At 44.8% G+C, this 16,645-nt stretch overlaps 1 protein-coding gene across 2 annotated transcripts; it reads right to left on the bottom strand.

Annotated features, from left to right (window-relative positions):
* Nucleotides 1-5,717: 5,717 nt before the first annotated feature.
* pou3f3b (POU class 3 homeobox 3b) lies at nucleotides 5,718-9,092 on the bottom strand. 2 transcript variants are annotated; one of them, XM_084003953.1, is made up of 2 exons: nucleotides 7,169-9,092; nucleotides 5,718-6,855 (listed from the first exon to the last, which is right to left on the bottom strand). In XM_084003953.1, the coding sequence occupies exons 1-2, from the start codon at nucleotides 8,369-8,371 to the stop codon at nucleotides 6,757-6,759; spliced, it is 1,302 nt and encodes a 433-aa protein (XP_083860079.1). In that variant the 5' UTR covers nucleotides 8,372-9,092; the 3' UTR covers nucleotides 5,718-6,756. The 2 variants fall into 2 exon arrangements, with proteins under 2 accessions (XP_083860079.1, XP_083860078.1); XM_084003952.1 differs by having other exon boundaries at nucleotides 5,721-6,855; nucleotides 7,160-9,078.
* Between the last annotated feature and the right edge of the window lie 7,553 nt (nucleotides 9,093-16,645).

Below are 16,645 nucleotides of genomic sequence, written 5' to 3'. Positions count from 1 at the left end.
ATATATAATCTTTATAACATTATAGACATGATATTATAAAAACATCCTGTGTTTGCAGAAGAACTCAACAAACTTTTGTTTTAATTTACAATGAAATGTTATTTTTAAAACCTGCTGAGAGTTATTGAGACGTCATTTGGAAGTTTTTGTTATTTGGTGGAAGTGAGTTTAAGATGAGTTTTAGGGCTTTTAGGGCATTTAGGGCAGTATGTTGTTGGGGTAAATCTCTGGGGATTGTAGGGTTGTAAGTAAATGCTATTGTATCATGAATGACATTTACATGTGTGTGTGTGTGTGTGTGTGTGTGTGTGTGTGTGTGTGTGTGTGTGTGAGAATCTCTTCACGACTGTAAGAAAATTCCGTGACTTTGTGTCTTTGTATACGTTTGTGCCTTAATGCTGGAAATGTGTGTGTGTGTTTCTAAGCTGCTTATTTTTGTGCAAACTTGCTTGTGTGTGTTGTCAGGTGAGTGTGTGTGTGTGTTGTCAGGTGAGTGTGTGTGTGTGTTGTCAGGTGAGTGTGCGTGTGTGTGTGTTGTCAGGTGAGTGTGTGTGTGTGTGTGTTCTGGCTCTCTGGAGGGGCCCAGAATGTGTCACGCTGGGCCCGGCTCCCCCTGGATCTAAGCAGTATTGACAAACCCATCAGAGCTGGTGATGCATCAGGCTCCCTGCTCGACCCCCCCTCCTCCCCCTCGACCCCCCCCCCAGCGGGGCTGTGCTGACATGCTGTCACCTTGGTAACTGCTGCCACAGCGAACGGCCTGCTGGGAAAGCTGACCCGAGCTGCTGGCCGGACGGCGGGCTGCAGGAGATGTCAGCGGCGGACCCCCGAGGGCCGAGCGACCCCCCGGCCTCCGCCCCCCCCCTCCCATCGATCCGTCTGCTGGCGAGACCTGTCTCACACACACACACAGATAGACACTCACATATATACACTCAGGAGACGTAGGAAGGGTGACACGAGGCTTCGGAGGCTTCAGAGGCTCCTGAGGCTGTAGAGGGGCATTATGGGTAGGGACCAAAGAAAGTTTATGGACTCTCAGCCAGGAGTCCTGAGAAAGTGACGGAACTCACTTTTCATATCTTTGTTGTAGTATTTGGTAGTATTTCTACTAGATTATAAACTTCTCCTCCAGCTGAACGCGGTGACTCACAATAATAAAATACTTTCTGAGCTCATGGATGAACAGCTATAGTCAAATATAAACGACAGGGGAACACCTGAAAGATCACGCACTAGATTCCTGGTTCCCATGGCAACCGATGAAGCTGCTGCCGGACGTCTTTTATGAGGGATCGTCGGGGGTTGGACCCCGGTCACCGGTCCCCGGCCCCCAGTCCCCGGCTGAAACGGATGGATGGATGATCTGAAATCATGACAGAGCAGTAAAGTTAACACTTTTGGAGATACGTGTTTTTCAATGAGAGAAAACTAAATTAAAAAGAATTAGACATATCGTTAGAAAGTACATAATAATAATAAGTCAGGTTATAACTGTAATATTGTCTGACACCATAGAAAACAATGCACTTTCAATGAGACTAAATTGACCTCTAATTAAACTTGTGTTTCCGTGCACGACTGAAGATGAAATCCTGCAGACACAAAACCTTAAAAACACGTCAAAGAGGCAACAAACTCTCCAGGAATGTGAATCGATACTCATATTAATGAGTTAACTGATTAAAGCGTCCTTCCTGTGGAGAGAACAGCAGCGTGCTGGGCTGGTGTTGTCGGCTCAAACGGCCGCTGGGTGGCGCTGCGAGGCCAGAGAAGATCCGAGGGCCGAGTGTGTGGATTTAAGCAGATCTCACTGTAGAAACAAGATTTATTTAATCATTAAAGGATCATTGTTTGAATCATGTTGGTCATTAAAAACGAAATGGATAACCTGGTTTAAACTCTCCTATTTTATTTCCTGTCACTGAACGCAACACACAGATGACAGACAGGCAACTGTTTGCTGCTCTTTTCTTCGAGCAGCAACTGTCGAGCAGAGATGTTGCCCAACTTTTACTTTTACTCGCGATTTAGAAGCGTTTCAACGCGACGGAGATAAAGTGAGTTAGTTTATATTCTAGACCAGGACCGGCGGACTGGATATGGACCTGGACCTGGTCCTGGTCCTGGACCGACCAGAAACTCCGGGACACAACTTCTACTAGGCTACGTGCGTGTGTGTGTGTGTGCGTGTGTGTGTGTGTGTGCGTGCGTGTAAAGAATATAAGTACATAAAACAAAAAACACAAAGTTCTAAACGGGAATATTTCAATGTTGTATTATTATTGTTCCGTTTACTCAAACGCACCTCCAGGAAAATAATACGGACATAAAATATCTTCGGAATATTGTGAATATTATAGAAACATTATTGGGATTATGACGCTGAAACGTCACAAATATAAATGTAATTGATATAAATCAAAAAGCTCAACGTTATGAGAAAAACAAAAATTCCCAACAGGAACATTTGTATCATAAACACCTAGGAATATAATTATTATAAAAAGCTACAGGAATATAATTATTATAAAAAGCTACAGGAATATAATTATTATAAAAAGCTACAGGAATATAATTATTATAAAAAGCTACAGGAATATAATTATTATAAAAAGCTACAGGAATATAATTATTATAACCAGCTATAGGAATATAATTATAAACATTTATAGGAATATAAATATTAAAACATAGGAATATTTATAGTATAGACACCTATAGGAAAATAATATTATATACACTTATAGGAATATAATTATTATAAAGACCTTTTAATATAAAAACCTATAGGAATGTTAATACAAACACGTATTAATATTCTAAACACCTATTAATACAAACTTATATATATATATATATATTAATATTCTAAACACCTATTAATATAAACACTTATAGGGATATTAATATTATACACACCAATAGGAATATTACTATAAATATCTATTGGAATATTAACATTATAAGCACCTATAAATATATGAATATAATACAAACTATAGGAATACTAATATTATAAACACCTATATTTTGTGGATATTGGGGCTGACAAAGTTTTAAGGCTTAAATATGAATTTTGCAGTAAAGTTTAAACTCTGACATACTTTCATATCTAAAAGGAAAATGGTGGATGTTTCTGAAAGAAGAGCTTCAGTTCTGTTTGTGAACTTTGAACCTAAAAGAAAGTTGTTGAGGGAAGCTTTTAGTGCAGCAGGTTCTGGGTTCACTCATCCTTCTACACATCCATCCTTCTATCCATATTCTATCTTCTTCCTCCTCCTCCTCCTCCTCTTCTGCTACAAAACGACGTAACAAGCTCTATTTACATGTTGTCCTGAATTTATGCTTTTTATTTTGAGATATTCTAGAGAAAGTGTTCCCGTAAATAGGATGAAATTCTCTCATTTGTATGTAAACCTTCCTAAATAATAAGGATGAAATATAATATAAAAGATCTAATTGGAGACTATATTTTATCCAATGTGTCGCAAGTGATTTCTTTTTTTAAACACAAAAACAACTCATATAAAAAAGAATACGAATTAAATTAAACATACCAGTTCCTCAGCTGCTGTTTGATGGAAATATCATAACAATTATAATAATCATAAAGTTAACCTACATTGCTGGCATGACAACCGCACACATACGGGATACTTACTGTACATATAATAATAATGTTAACGGTGAGAAGTCAGCGGTGACGCGCAGCGTGTATGCGCAGCGGAGAGAGGAACCCGTGGACGTGGAAGAGGAGGCTCCCTGCGGAGAACACACACAATAATCCATATTCATGCGCGCGACACGTGGAGGAAATACAGGATGAGGCGGAACCATCGCGCACACGCACGTTTCCAGCAGGTTAGAATGAGCGTGACACCCGACCTGCCCCGGTCTATTTAAGTGCACGTAAGCGGAGTGTGTGATATAATAATAATAATAATATATAATAATACTTTCTACAGAGAGGCCTGTGGAAACTTCAACGTATTTATATATTTAAAACAACTTTAGTGTATTATACAGGAAAAAACATATTACAGGATATTTACAAGCACAACGATATCTACAGGGGGAAATGTAAGTTTAATATTTAAATTAGAATCATATATCACAATAAATATGCCTCATTATTATTTGTTTAAATATTAGAGATTATGTATGGCAGTGGTGATTGAAGGGCGCTGGCTGCTGATTAAAGCAGCCACATTAAATATTATTCTACATTTTATTATTATTATTAATAATAATTATTACAAGCAAAACAATTATTATAATAATAATACGTTTTTATTTAAATAGGAGGGTTTTGTGACAACGAGCAGCAGCTTTAATTGGCGTCTTAAATCAACAGCAGGAAGTTGCTCCTCGGGCCTGAACCTATCGGTGCACGCGCCCGCGCGCACGCACGCCCATGCTGCTGCCAACATGGTTTGAAGAGCCATGAAAAAGGCAAAGCTGCTGAGAATAGGCGGACCGAAGCCCATTATGAGATTTAAACTCTTTTTGTGTCGCCTTCCCTAAAAACCTCACTGTGGGCTGTTTCTGTGCTGCTGGTCCGCGTGCGTGATCCGCGTGAACGCGCTGCTAAAGGCAACTTTGGGGAACCTCGAGCGTTCCTCTCTTGTGCAGGTTTATCTGAGCACGTCACGTGACTTATGCATCGGAGCTGGCATGCATAATGAGCTTCCGGGCGGCGCGAGGCCAACATTTTTATTATTTTAAAGGCGCCAAATATTAATAGAATAAAAGATCCTCGTGCTTCCTCTCTGTGCCGACGTCACCAACACATCTGTGTGTGTGTGTGTGTGTGTGTGTGTGTGTGTGTGTGTGTGCGTGTGAGTGTGCGTGTGAGTGACGCGCGTAGATCATAAAGTTTTGGAGGGATTCTGCACGTCACGTCTACTAATGGAGACAAAGAAAAATGATGCTCGCTTCTCTATATCATTGTTGCCTAGCAACTAGTATGGGAAATCATCCGCGAAATTCAAATCCTGCAGCGCGAGGACACGTTTTGTGAGTTTTTGCTGAATAGGCGAGCAAGACAAGTGAATAAGAAAGAAAGGGAAAAAAAGAAAAAAGAAGTTTGGAGCCCAGAAAGACATTTGGCTCCTGCGAGCCGTGACGAGCATCCCATAATAATCATCTGAAACACCGGAGTTATTAAGAATACAAATATACAAACAACAGGATTTCATCTGCACGTGGGAATCAGATACTAATCTGCAGCTGCTCAGCTGTGGACGCAACCAATCAGCTCTGGGAGGGGGGGCAACTTCCGGTGTTCACCTGCACAACACACCTGAGCGCGAGCTGCGTGCACGCGCGTGGAACTTCTCAGCAAACAGCTGTAATAAAGCCAGCGAACGTAAATGAATTATTTAGTGCAGGTTATGAGGCTGGCCTATTAATGACGTGTTTATCAGTATTATGGGATGCGGGATCTGCAACGGTACTGTTACGTAACACATGCAGGACGTGATCCGCCTGGATCCCGGACGATCCCGGTCCCCCTTTCAGCGTCCAGCTCGGGCCTCAACAGGCCGCGGATGTAAACAAACAGGCCTCACATACAGACTAGTTGTACATTTAAGATTTATGTCAGAAAAATAGGAAAATCATTCTCCATTAAAGCTTGTTGACTTTCTTTGTCGTGTTTTATTCTAACGATGTTATTCTGAGCTCCACAACAATTCTCTCATTAAACACAACAATAATAATAATAATCCCGCTTTAAATCACAATATAAATCTCCAAACACAAGATGAGTGCATTTCATTCTAACAAATTTATTGTGTCTCAATCAGCTCGTACGGAACCACTACTGAAATTAAATTACAATCAAATTATCACATCAAAATATACCCTTATTACCTAACAACGGTCAATGTCAGCGTAGATGATTTGTGCTCCTTTAGAAACGAGAATACAAAATTAAACAAATAAGGGCAACAACAACAAAATAGATATAAAGGAAGAAATGAAGGTGAAACAAGAAAAAAAGGGGGAAGAAAGCATCTTACACAAGTTCCTGCAGGGGAAATAAATTACCGTCTGGAATCATTCACATATTCCGAATAAAATATTAAAACAAGTCATTCTGATGAAAAATATAACGTAAATAACTCAGATCAGTCTCTGATCTAGTGATCTATATTGCCGGCTTTACAGAGTTTTGTTTATTAAAACCTACCAAAGAACACTGCTTAGAAAGGGCAGCAATAATAATCCACAGCACCCACTCACTCACACTTGGCCACAGATTTTTTCCCTCAAATAAGTGCAGTTGAAGTCTTTTTTTTTCAAATGTCTTATGCTCTATTTGTTGGAGAGAGAGAAAAAAATACGAGGAAAAATCCACTCACGGTGTCAAAGTCCATTAAATAATAATAATAATAATAATAATTAAAAAAAAAAACCTCCCAGAAAGAGAAGGGGATCTTTGAGATCAGGCGGGGACAGTCCTGGTCCTGGTGTCTCTTTGTGAAAAATAAAAATAATCCTAATCCTCAGTGAAGCCATGCACCAGAATAAAGCAGAATCACGGTGGAAGCTTCGTGGATGTCTCGTCCGTATTTGTCTCCTCTTGTTATTGTCAGAGAGGAGGAAGGCGCAGTCCCACTTCTAAATATACAAAATGCCTGCTCCGTTCTCTCTTCTATCAAAAACACAGCATCATCAGAGGGACATTTTTTTGGAAGAGAAAAAAAAAAGAAGAATAAAAACAATACTTGGTTTTCCTCTTGGTGTGTTTTAATGCGCCAAAATTACCTGGTGGAATGAACTTGTAGTTGTCACCCTCTGGTCGCTCGCTTCACTTGCATCTTTTAAGTAATCTACTAAAAAATGCCCCTGAAAGAAAAAAGCAGAAGGAACCTTTTAGGTAAAGACATTTCAGGGCCTGGAAGCAGGTTAACGGTGCGTGTTTCTGGGGGGAGGAGGTGGAGGAGGAGGTGGGGAGCAAAAAGGGCTTTTTTCTGGTGAAAAATAGATAACACATTTGCAGTCTCATTCATATTCCTTAATCACAGTATCAAAAATGTGGCGATAGTCTGTAAGCTTTTTTTAAATCAGTTTTACTTTCATATAAAATATTCTATGTTTCACTGAACATTCGTTTGCAGTCCATGGAGGGGGGCGGTGTTTCTGCACTCACATTGCCGACCTGAGAGTACACATCCTCCGGCGTCTGTGCCACTCCTGGGGGCGTCATCCGTTTTTCCTTCTGTCTCCTATTGCAAAACCACACTCTAACCACCTCCTTCTCCAGCTGCAAGTTGTCCGCCAGGCCGGTGATCTCCTGGGCCGAGGGTTTGGGGCATTTGAGGAAGTGGCTCTCCAGAGCCCCCTTGACGCTCACCTCGATGGACGTGCGCTTCTTCCGCTTCCTCCCCTGCGCCGCGATCTTGTCGATGCTGGTGGGGCTGCCGGTGGTCGAGTCGGCCTCCTCCAGCCACTTGTTCAACAAAGGCTTCAGCTTGCACATGTTCTTGAAGCTGAGCTGCAGAGCCTCGAACCTGCAGATGGTGGTCTGGGAGAAGACGTTCCCGTACAGGGTGCCCAGCGCCAAGCCCACGTCCGCCTGCGTGAAGCCCAGCTTGATCCGCCGCTGCTTGAACTGCTTGGCGAACTGCTCCAGGTCGTCCGAGGTCGGCGTGTCGTCGTCCGAGTGCGGGTCGTGGCTGTTGACGCCGCCGTGGTGCTGGTGGTGCGGATGCTGGTGGTGATGGTGGTGGTGGTGGCTGCCGTGGTCCAGGTCCGGGGTGTCCCCCCTCACCAGGCCCGGGTGCACCAGGCTCTGGCTCCCCGGACTCAGCATGCCGTTCACAGTGAACCCCCCCGGCTGGGAGTAGAGCAGCGACTGCTGCTGCTGCTGCCCCCCGGAGATGGAGTTAATGTGCGCCGCAGTCGTGCTCCCCCAAGCCCCGGCGTGAGTCTGGTGTGGGGCTAAGTGGGGGGGCCTGTGGTGCAGCGCGGTGCCCGTGTGCAGATCGTCCCTGCCGGAGTTTTTCACGTCCTGCTGCTGCGGGCTGCCCGTCATCCCGACGGGGCTCGACGACCAGGGGGACCCGGCTTCGGCTGCAGCGACCGCGGCTGCAGCTGCGGCCGCCGCGGCGTGCGGGAGGGACGTCACCCACTGGTGCGCGTGGCTCAGCATGTGTCCCCCGTTGCTCGCTGCCATCGCGCCCTGCATGAAGTCACTCTGTACCATCTTGACCGAGGGGTCCCCCCTGTAGACCCCAGACCCGGAGGTAACCGCGGCGCTGCCCGGCTGCATGCCACCTCCCCCGGAGTCAGAGTGCACGATGGAGCCGGACGAGAGGATGCTATTGCTGGGCAGATAAGGATTGGAAGCCGCGGTGGCCATTCCGTCAACCCTTATGAATATGTTTGTGGATAACCCCCCCTCCCTTTTTATACACTCACTTCTTCTTGCGAGCAGGCAAATTGTATCTCATGAATTATTCAAACTTTCAAAGTATGAGTAGGTTTTTGGCAAGACCATCGACGCGCGTAAAAACGCCAAAAAAAAGAAGAAAAAAAATTCAAAAACGGCAGAAAATCCGCATGAATTTACAGCATGTCCGCAAACATCCAGCGTCTCCGCAGCCCTTTGAAACCATGTGCAGTCCGCCTGGAAAGTTTTGCACCGGGAGGAAATTCGTGAGCATTAAAAATTCAAATATACAGGAGAGGAAAAAAAAACCGCGTCGTCCCATACAAAGTTTCGGTGCAGAAGAAAAAACCGTTGCGAGCTGTCCCCGCCGTCAGAGTCCCGGTCCCCGTGCGGAAGCGGACACATGCGCGGAGCGTCCTCCGCTTTTGTCATTCAGACGCAGCTTTATTCTTTCTCTTTTATAGCGCAGCGGAGCCGCTCTTTGTTCCGTTTTCATGTATATAAACCTGCCAAACCGCAAACTCCCGATCAAGTACGATCCGGTGGAACAGCGCGCGGCGCTGCTCGCGAGCCTCTCCTCTCATTCGCTTGTTCTCTCTCTCCACCTCTCTCTCTCTCCCCGTGACGGCGCCGCGGAGTCCCGCCCCCTCCGAGCCGCGACGACGCGCGGATGTTTACCTCGCGCCGTGCCCGCTGATTGGCTCCCCGCGCTGTGATTGGCAGCTCCTCGCCAACCTTGCTCCAGGGGCGCGCGCGAGCCCTCCTTCCGGCTGTTCCGATTGGCTGACTTTTAATTGCAGTCCAAACAAAACAGAGAACACAACCTGGCAGTAGATAGTATTGTGGTATTAGTACACACACTGGAGGGAAAGAGTATATATAAAAGTAGTCCATCACTTTGTGTACTAATGCCACAGTACAACCTGGCAGAAATAGTACTGTGGTATTAGTACACAAGCAGGAGTGATAGACTTTTAAAGTCCTTCCCTCTGGTTTGTGTAGTAAAACCACAGTCCTATTTACTACCAAGTTGTACTGTGGTATTAGTACACAAATCGGAGGGAAGGAGTAAATATAAAAGTAGTCTATCTCTCCTGTTTGTGTACTAATACCACAGTAAGTTGGTAGTTAATAGTACTGTGGTATTTGTACACAAACCAGAGTGAATAAGTACGTATAAAAGTAGTCCATCACTCCCGTTTGAGTACTAATACCAGTCCTATTTACTACCAAGTTGTACTGTGGTATTAGTACACAAATCGGAGGGAAGGAGTAAATATAAAAGTAATCTATCTCTCCTGTTTGTGTACTAATACCACATTAAGTTGGTAGATAATCCTACTGTGGTATTAGTACACAAACCGGAGAGAAGCAGTACATTAAAAGTCCATCAGCTGTGAACTCCAGTTTGTGATCAAACCATGAGTGTGAATATGTTTCCCCTTATTTCTATACAAGTACACACGTTCATGTAAATATTGATATAAATATATATTATAAATACATGTTATTAAGGTGGATTACAGATGGATTAACGCCGTTAAGTAAATACAATTTAAGCACTTTTATCTTCGGTAATTCTGGTTGCAAACACACATAATACACTAAAACATTCGGCACAATACGAGTATTGGTAACAAGTATAATCACGTGACCTCGTTGTGGAACAGAATAAATACAATACGGCGTCCATACTGGTGCAGTTGTGGGTTCAATTCCCTCTGGGCCCCCTCCAAATGAAAAGGAGGGGTCCCTAAATGCCTCGTGGTGCATTCAGGTGAAAACGAGCGTCTAAAGCAGAAAAGGAGAGCAGCAGTAAAAACTCACGGAGACGCGGAGAGGAAGTGGCGACGTGAGAACGCCATGCGGCCCTCGCGCTCCTCGGGACTCCAACAAAAGGTTGCGGGGATGCTTCCATGCGGAAACAGGCGACCTCGCTGAGAAAGAGAAAGTGGCAACCAAAACAAGAGCAGTCCTGGGGGGGGGGGGGGGAGAAATGTCTCCCACACCATCCCTCAAGATGACCACATCACCACGGGCTTGAATGGGCCCTTTGTTGGTGCGTGGGACCCCTGCGCCTCTATGGACGCACCCATGGGTGGTAATAAGTGCCCAGATAGACCCGCTGGTGGTGGGAGGGGGGTGGGGGGGGGGGGGGGCAGGTGAGCCTCTGACGGGGATTAACTGTATTTTGTAGAAAAGGTTAAAGCTACATGTCGCTCGTAACCCTGAAACATTGGCTCATAAGCTGGCGAATCAAAGATGTGATGGCAGAAGGATTTCAGGGCAAATATGAGGCAAAGGAGGACTTGTGCATCCATGCCAGCACCCCCCCCCCCCCCACCCTCCTCATCCCAGTAGATTTAATTTGGACTGGGCTCCAAACCCAGGAGCCTCGTGGATTTGTTTACATTGAATAGGCAGGCTAGGGGCCAGAAGCATGGGGCCCTCTATTCATTAATATACAGTGAGGATTCCTGTCCAAACGTTCAGTCAGAGCGCCGCTGACACCAGAGGGATCCGACAAATAACCCTCCAAAAGCAGCTAAATTCATAGAAATATAAAGTCAGAAATGCTCCCTGAAATCAGCTCGCTGGGATAAAAAACTCTCTGATATATGATGTTTATTATTTATTTGCTTATTATAAAAGGTCCCCAAGTTCCCTGCTGGGGGGAGTTCATTTATTTTGTATGCAAAAAAAAAAAAAAAAAAAAGAAAAAGAGAAAGAAAAAGGGGGGAGAGGAAGAAAATCATCCCCAAGTATAACAAGAGACGAACAGTTAGTGCTGATTTTCATTTGCATAAATTTTCATATATTTTAGTGAAAATAATAGCGGGAGCCGAGCAGAGCTGCTGCTCAGTTGAGGCAGAGCAAAGAAAATCTCTGGGAGCACCGAGTCTGGGAGAGGAGATACCCGTTTACAGCCTCCGTCAACAACGTCAAGCTATTCCTTTTTTCTGGACTCGAGGTAAGTCAACAATGATCTCTGCGGATTCAGTTTTTTACGCATGTTAGCGTGTTTTTACACCGTCTTCTCTCCGCGCTGCTCATGTGTCTACGTCCTCCACGAAACACACATCCGTGCATATACTTCTCACATTCTCTGACCTTTTAAAACGTTTTTGCAAAAAAAAAAAATGCGTGTCCTTTTCCCCTCTCCCCCATGCGTAAAATCAATACGCGCACCGCTGCGCGCCTTTTTGCGCCGCAGCCCTGTTTTTGTGCTTTTTATATAAATCGCGGCAGATGGATACGCCGCGCTGTTTTGTAGTGAATGTCCACCGGAGAAAAGTGCAATCAATCACATTTTAAGCAGGAGAGAAAGCGAGATAGAGAGAGGCTGAGAGAGAGCGAGGGAGGGAGAGAGCCCTCTGAATCCTCCAGAGAGGATCGCGTATAGGCATTATGAAATACTTCATAGAAATCGATATCTGGCTGAGAAGTTTGTTTAAAGTTTATGTGTGTACCGCTGCAGCCCGTCGAGGCTGGACTGACTTCCAAACGGGCTGCCACGTTAACGGAGTCCGTCTTTATTCTGGAGAAGTCAAGAAAACCACGGAAATGTGTGCTTTTTAAAAAGAAGCAAATATGGAAAAAGGAAATTATTTAATAATTTCACTGTCTCAACTTTCGGCTCCAATTGTCCAACAGCAGCACGGATCATAGAAGTAGAAGAAGCGGTTTAATATATATATATATATATATATATATATATATATATATATATATATATATATATATATATATATATATATATATATATTTGTGTGTTTCTCACGGTTAACCCTCCCTTCTGCTTCATTGATGCATTTCTGAGCCGAGCACTTGGTCGCCATGGTGAGCCCCACACAAGGGGACACACTAGTCGCATTAAGCTGTATGTTTGTGCACTGGAGTCGAGATGAAAAGAGGCTCGGGCTCCGCGGGGCCAGCAGCGTCACGGTAACGCGTTACAGGAACGAAATTACTCAAAAAAACCATTTGGTTTAATTCTAAGCAAATAGGATGGATTGTAAACTGTCGTTTTAACAGCGTCATAATTCAGGACTGGACTGTTTTTAGAGGAAGTTATAAAAAGGAAAAGTAACGTAACGCACAAATACCAGCCGATATGATTATACAGAACGTGATGTGAGTGACGCAAAGGGAGCGTGTTGGTTATTTTTATTGCTTATTATTGATTGAAACATATAAAAAGGTGTCTCCTGCAGGCAGCTGGTGCTCGGGGTTGAGGTGAAATTAGATTTAATCATAAAAACAATCACACCTGCCACCAGGTGGCGCGCTCACTCATAATGCAAATATGTAAATCTTACATTGCAATTTTTATGTCACATTTCATGCTTTTATTGTAATTATGAATATATTATACAAATCCCAACATGGTGGGTCGATTCTCCAGCTCTCAGTGCAGTTTTTTTAAATGTGTATTTTAATTAAATAACATTTACTTTCAAGCTAAATCTTTTGCAACAATATCATTTACAGGAGTGCATTCATTTGTAATTTAAAATTTAAGAGTGAACTGCTGAATGGAAATGTATTTCTTTGCCTTCTGATTATTTTATTGCCCACGAGGACACTTGCTGGTGCATCAATGAGCTGCACGCGCACACCTTCAGAAATACGCATACTGATTTTTTTGGTGCTAATTCTCGCCAAACAGGCCAACGACGAGGGCGCAGACTATATCCTGGTTCTCCCCTCAATCCCAGAGGCAATTAGATCATCTTAATTTAATTATCCCGGTCGGTAAAGATCTCTCAGGCCGCGTTTCTGCGCGGGTTTCTGGCGCGTATTGATCCGAAGCACGTGATGACAGCTGATACGCAAACCGCGTGAGACCCGATGGAGGCAGCTTCATGACTCATGCCGGGATGAACGCATGCTTTACCGGCCATCCAGCTATTCTTCATCCTCCTCATCATGAGCAGCAGCAACGCATCAAAGCAGCGCTGCCTGCGCGTTACTGCACCCATTCTGTCATGTTGCAACAATGACGGTTATTGGTAGCAGGAGGAGGCCATTTATTCACACGTTTATATATTTATTTATGGCTTTATTCCTGCATTCATCAAGATGCGTTCACGGACTCCAACAAAAACATGTGGATGTAACGAATGGTTATTTTAATGTTAGAATATGAACCCACGTGACAAAAGCAGGGAATCCATTTAGCCACGACATTAACCCCCTATAATAAAACACCCTGTCCCGTCACTTGGACTCCGCAGCCGTATGGATTTATGACAGCTGGCATGCAGATTTATGTCAGTCCTCTCAAGGTGGGTAAACCCGGAGCACGCGCCTCTAGCGCGCGCTTAGCACGCGCCTGTAGCTCCCAATATTCAGATTAAATGGCTGCTTTAATGAGGGCCGTGTTTGAGTTGCCTATGGGGGGCTCCCATCATTTATTTCCCCTCCGCCACTAATCCCGGGACGACATACGTAGAGTCCCCCCCCCCCCCCCCCCCCCCCCCCCCCGTCAGGCCAGCGTTGATTTAAAGCCGAATCCAACTTGAGCACTTCAATGATAATGCAGACTGTACGTTAATTAAATGGTCACACATTAAAACAGGCCTTCAATTCAGACATTCTTTCTTCCTCCTGAACCCGAGGAGACTGTATTAATATTCTATTAGTATATTTATACTCTGCAGGGGGGGGGGGGGGGGGATAAACCAGGAGATGTTTAGTGTATCATGGCTCAGGCATGTATCAGCACAGCTGCTATCGATCTGGGATTGGAAATCAATGTGGATGTCATAACATGGCCTGTGGTGCTGCAGACACACACACACACACACACACACACACACACACACACGCCGTAAAACACATTTCATTCATGGGAGGGGTTTTAAAAATACTTTTTTTCCCCGATATACGATAAAAAGAAACATTTGGGAAAAAGTGAGAGAACATTCTGGATTTTAAATACATTTCAATACATTTTAGTTTGCAGGGAAGTTAGTTTTTCACGAAGGAGGAAACGATGAATGAGTGTGGATTGATTCAAATGTACAGTACACACACACACACACACACACACACTCTCACACACACACACACACACACACACACACACACACACACACACACACACCTCCACCTCTAGCAGCATCAAAACAAGTCTTATTGTTTATGCTAATGAGCAGACGGACACGCTGCTGTATTTCTATTCTATTAGACTCTATTACACTAATCAACAACATTATTTATATATTTATGTATTTATATATATTTATATATCGTGTCATTAAGCCGAGCAATTAATGAATGGACTAAATCCACCAGTCAGATGTATAGAAGTGTGTTGGCGTCAGCAGCCGAGTTTATGTGTCTTTTTGTTTTTGTTTGTTAAACAGTGGCGTACCCCGAGGATAGAGGGGCGGGGGACGGGGGGAGGGGGGGGGGGACGGGGACGGGGGGGGGGGGGCACCTCCCTGCCCAGGATTACATTAATCAAAGTATTTATTTCCTCGGGGAGCTCGGCACAAATCACCACAAATCCCAGTAAAATTGGATAACAGCAAAGACCGGGCGCATCGATGGTAACCCCCTGTTTGTTTTTTCTTCTTGTTGTTGCTCATTTCAGCAACTTAATGGATCTAGTTCTATCTAACTTTGTGGCTCAGCGGTGTGTGTGTGTGTGTGTGCGTGTGTGTGTGTGTGTGTGCGTGTGTGTGTGTGCGTGTGTGTGTGCGTGCGTGTGTGTGTGTGTGTGTAAAGCTAGGGGTATTGAGGCCTTTGAGAAGACAAACAACATAATTGGATGGAAGCGGCGCTCAGGTAGAGAAAAACAACACTCTAACCACGTCCCCCCATCGGAGCGACTCCCTGATTCCCCGTCGGGCTGAAGGCATGTCTGGTCTGATCCAGCACCGGGAGAAACCGGCCTCTAAGACCCCCCATCTGTACCCCCCCCCCCTCTCTCTCTCCACTAAGTCTGGTCAATCCATCCAAACCCACAAAGTAGTAAAAACAACAACAGTTCCCGATACGTCTTTGCACTGTTTGCTGGGTAATTACGTGTGATGTTTTGGGGCGAAAGCCAATAAATCAGCAAATGTTTGCAGCCGGGCCGGCCGGCGCTGATAAGGCCATAAATACGGCGGCCAAATACGCCGCCATTTACAGGTAATGCAAATGAAATAATAGGCTGGAATTTTTCCTTCTGTGTTACGATGGCGGCTTCGATATTCATGAGGAGGGAAACGGGGGAGGAAACGCCGTCTCTCGGTCTTTATGGAACGCCGCTGCCTTCGCCCCGACCGGGCTGAGTGATGACCTCATCACGTCGGAGGCGACGGAACACACAGCCTCTCGGATGCATGCAAAGTACAGCCGCATGCAAGTAGACGCCATGATTGCACACACACAGCATGTTTGTGAGCCGATGGGGTGGCCAGGCTCAGGGTCCCCAGCTCAGGGTCCGGATCAGGGTCCCCAGATCAGGGTCCAGCTCAGGGTCCCCAGATCAGGGTCCGGCCTCGGGGTAGAGGCCTGCATGCTGTACGATACGTGGTCTACTTTACGGCTGCTGCACACACAGATCGGGTGAAGGTCCTCCAGTCCCCTATAAGTCCAGACCCCCTTACTGGGAACCAGTTGGTTCAACCAGCCTCTTCCTGGAGAGCCATTAAGTCCGATATCTGCTGGACTAGAAGAGATTTCTGTTTTTGTTTTCGTGTTTCTCTCACTTCAGTTAGAAGGGGGCGGGGCTTGCTTTGGAAGAAATGTGATGTCACAGCATGTTTCTGTGCAGATCCTGATCCTGCATCAAAAGGTCCCATTTTAGACTCAAACCTTGCTGGAGAGTTTTGTTGAAAATATGTTGAATGGACTTGTTTTTTTAAATAGATTGAACCGGTTTCTCTTTGTATTCTCTCCATTATTTCTGGTATTTTAGTGGTTTAGTTTAGAGATTATTATTATTATTATATTATTATGTATCTACGAAGCTATGAGGTGTTTTATTGCTCAGCGTCGTCACGTTAACGGTCCTCACCCTTCAGTTGATTTTAAACCATAAACCTTCAGTCCGCTGCTGGCGAGTTAATAAAAGCCAGATATTCCTCCGTGACCTTTCACCTCTGGAACTTTTACTGGAGCGGGGACGCCAGACTGGATTTCTGGACGTGTGACAAGCGGCGAAGCCTCTGCTGCAGCCGTGTGATTGGCCCGCACTGACAGCCACAGTCTCTCTCTCTTCGCTGCTTCACAGAGCTGCTCCCCCCC

This window comes from Eutrigla gurnardus (genome assembly GCF_963514095.1).
Source record: "Eutrigla gurnardus genome assembly, chromosome: 24".
NCBI classification, from domain to species: Eukaryota; Metazoa; Chordata; class Actinopteri; order Perciformes; family Triglidae; genus Eutrigla; species Eutrigla gurnardus.
The sequence above is the reverse complement of the archived record's forward strand: the minus strand, read 5'-3'. Positions and strand labels throughout refer to the sequence as shown.

Bases quoted from the DNA above. Each gene is read 5' to 3' on its own strand.
- pou3f3b (XM_084003952.1), bottom strand. From the start codon at position 8,371: ATGGCCACCGCGGCTTCCAATCCTTATCTGCCCAGCAATAGCATCCTC. The intron at 6,856-7,159 runs GTGAGTGCAGAA...TTTTTCTTTCAG, and splicing joins TGTACTCTCAGGTCGGCAAT to GGGCATTTTTTAGTAGATTA.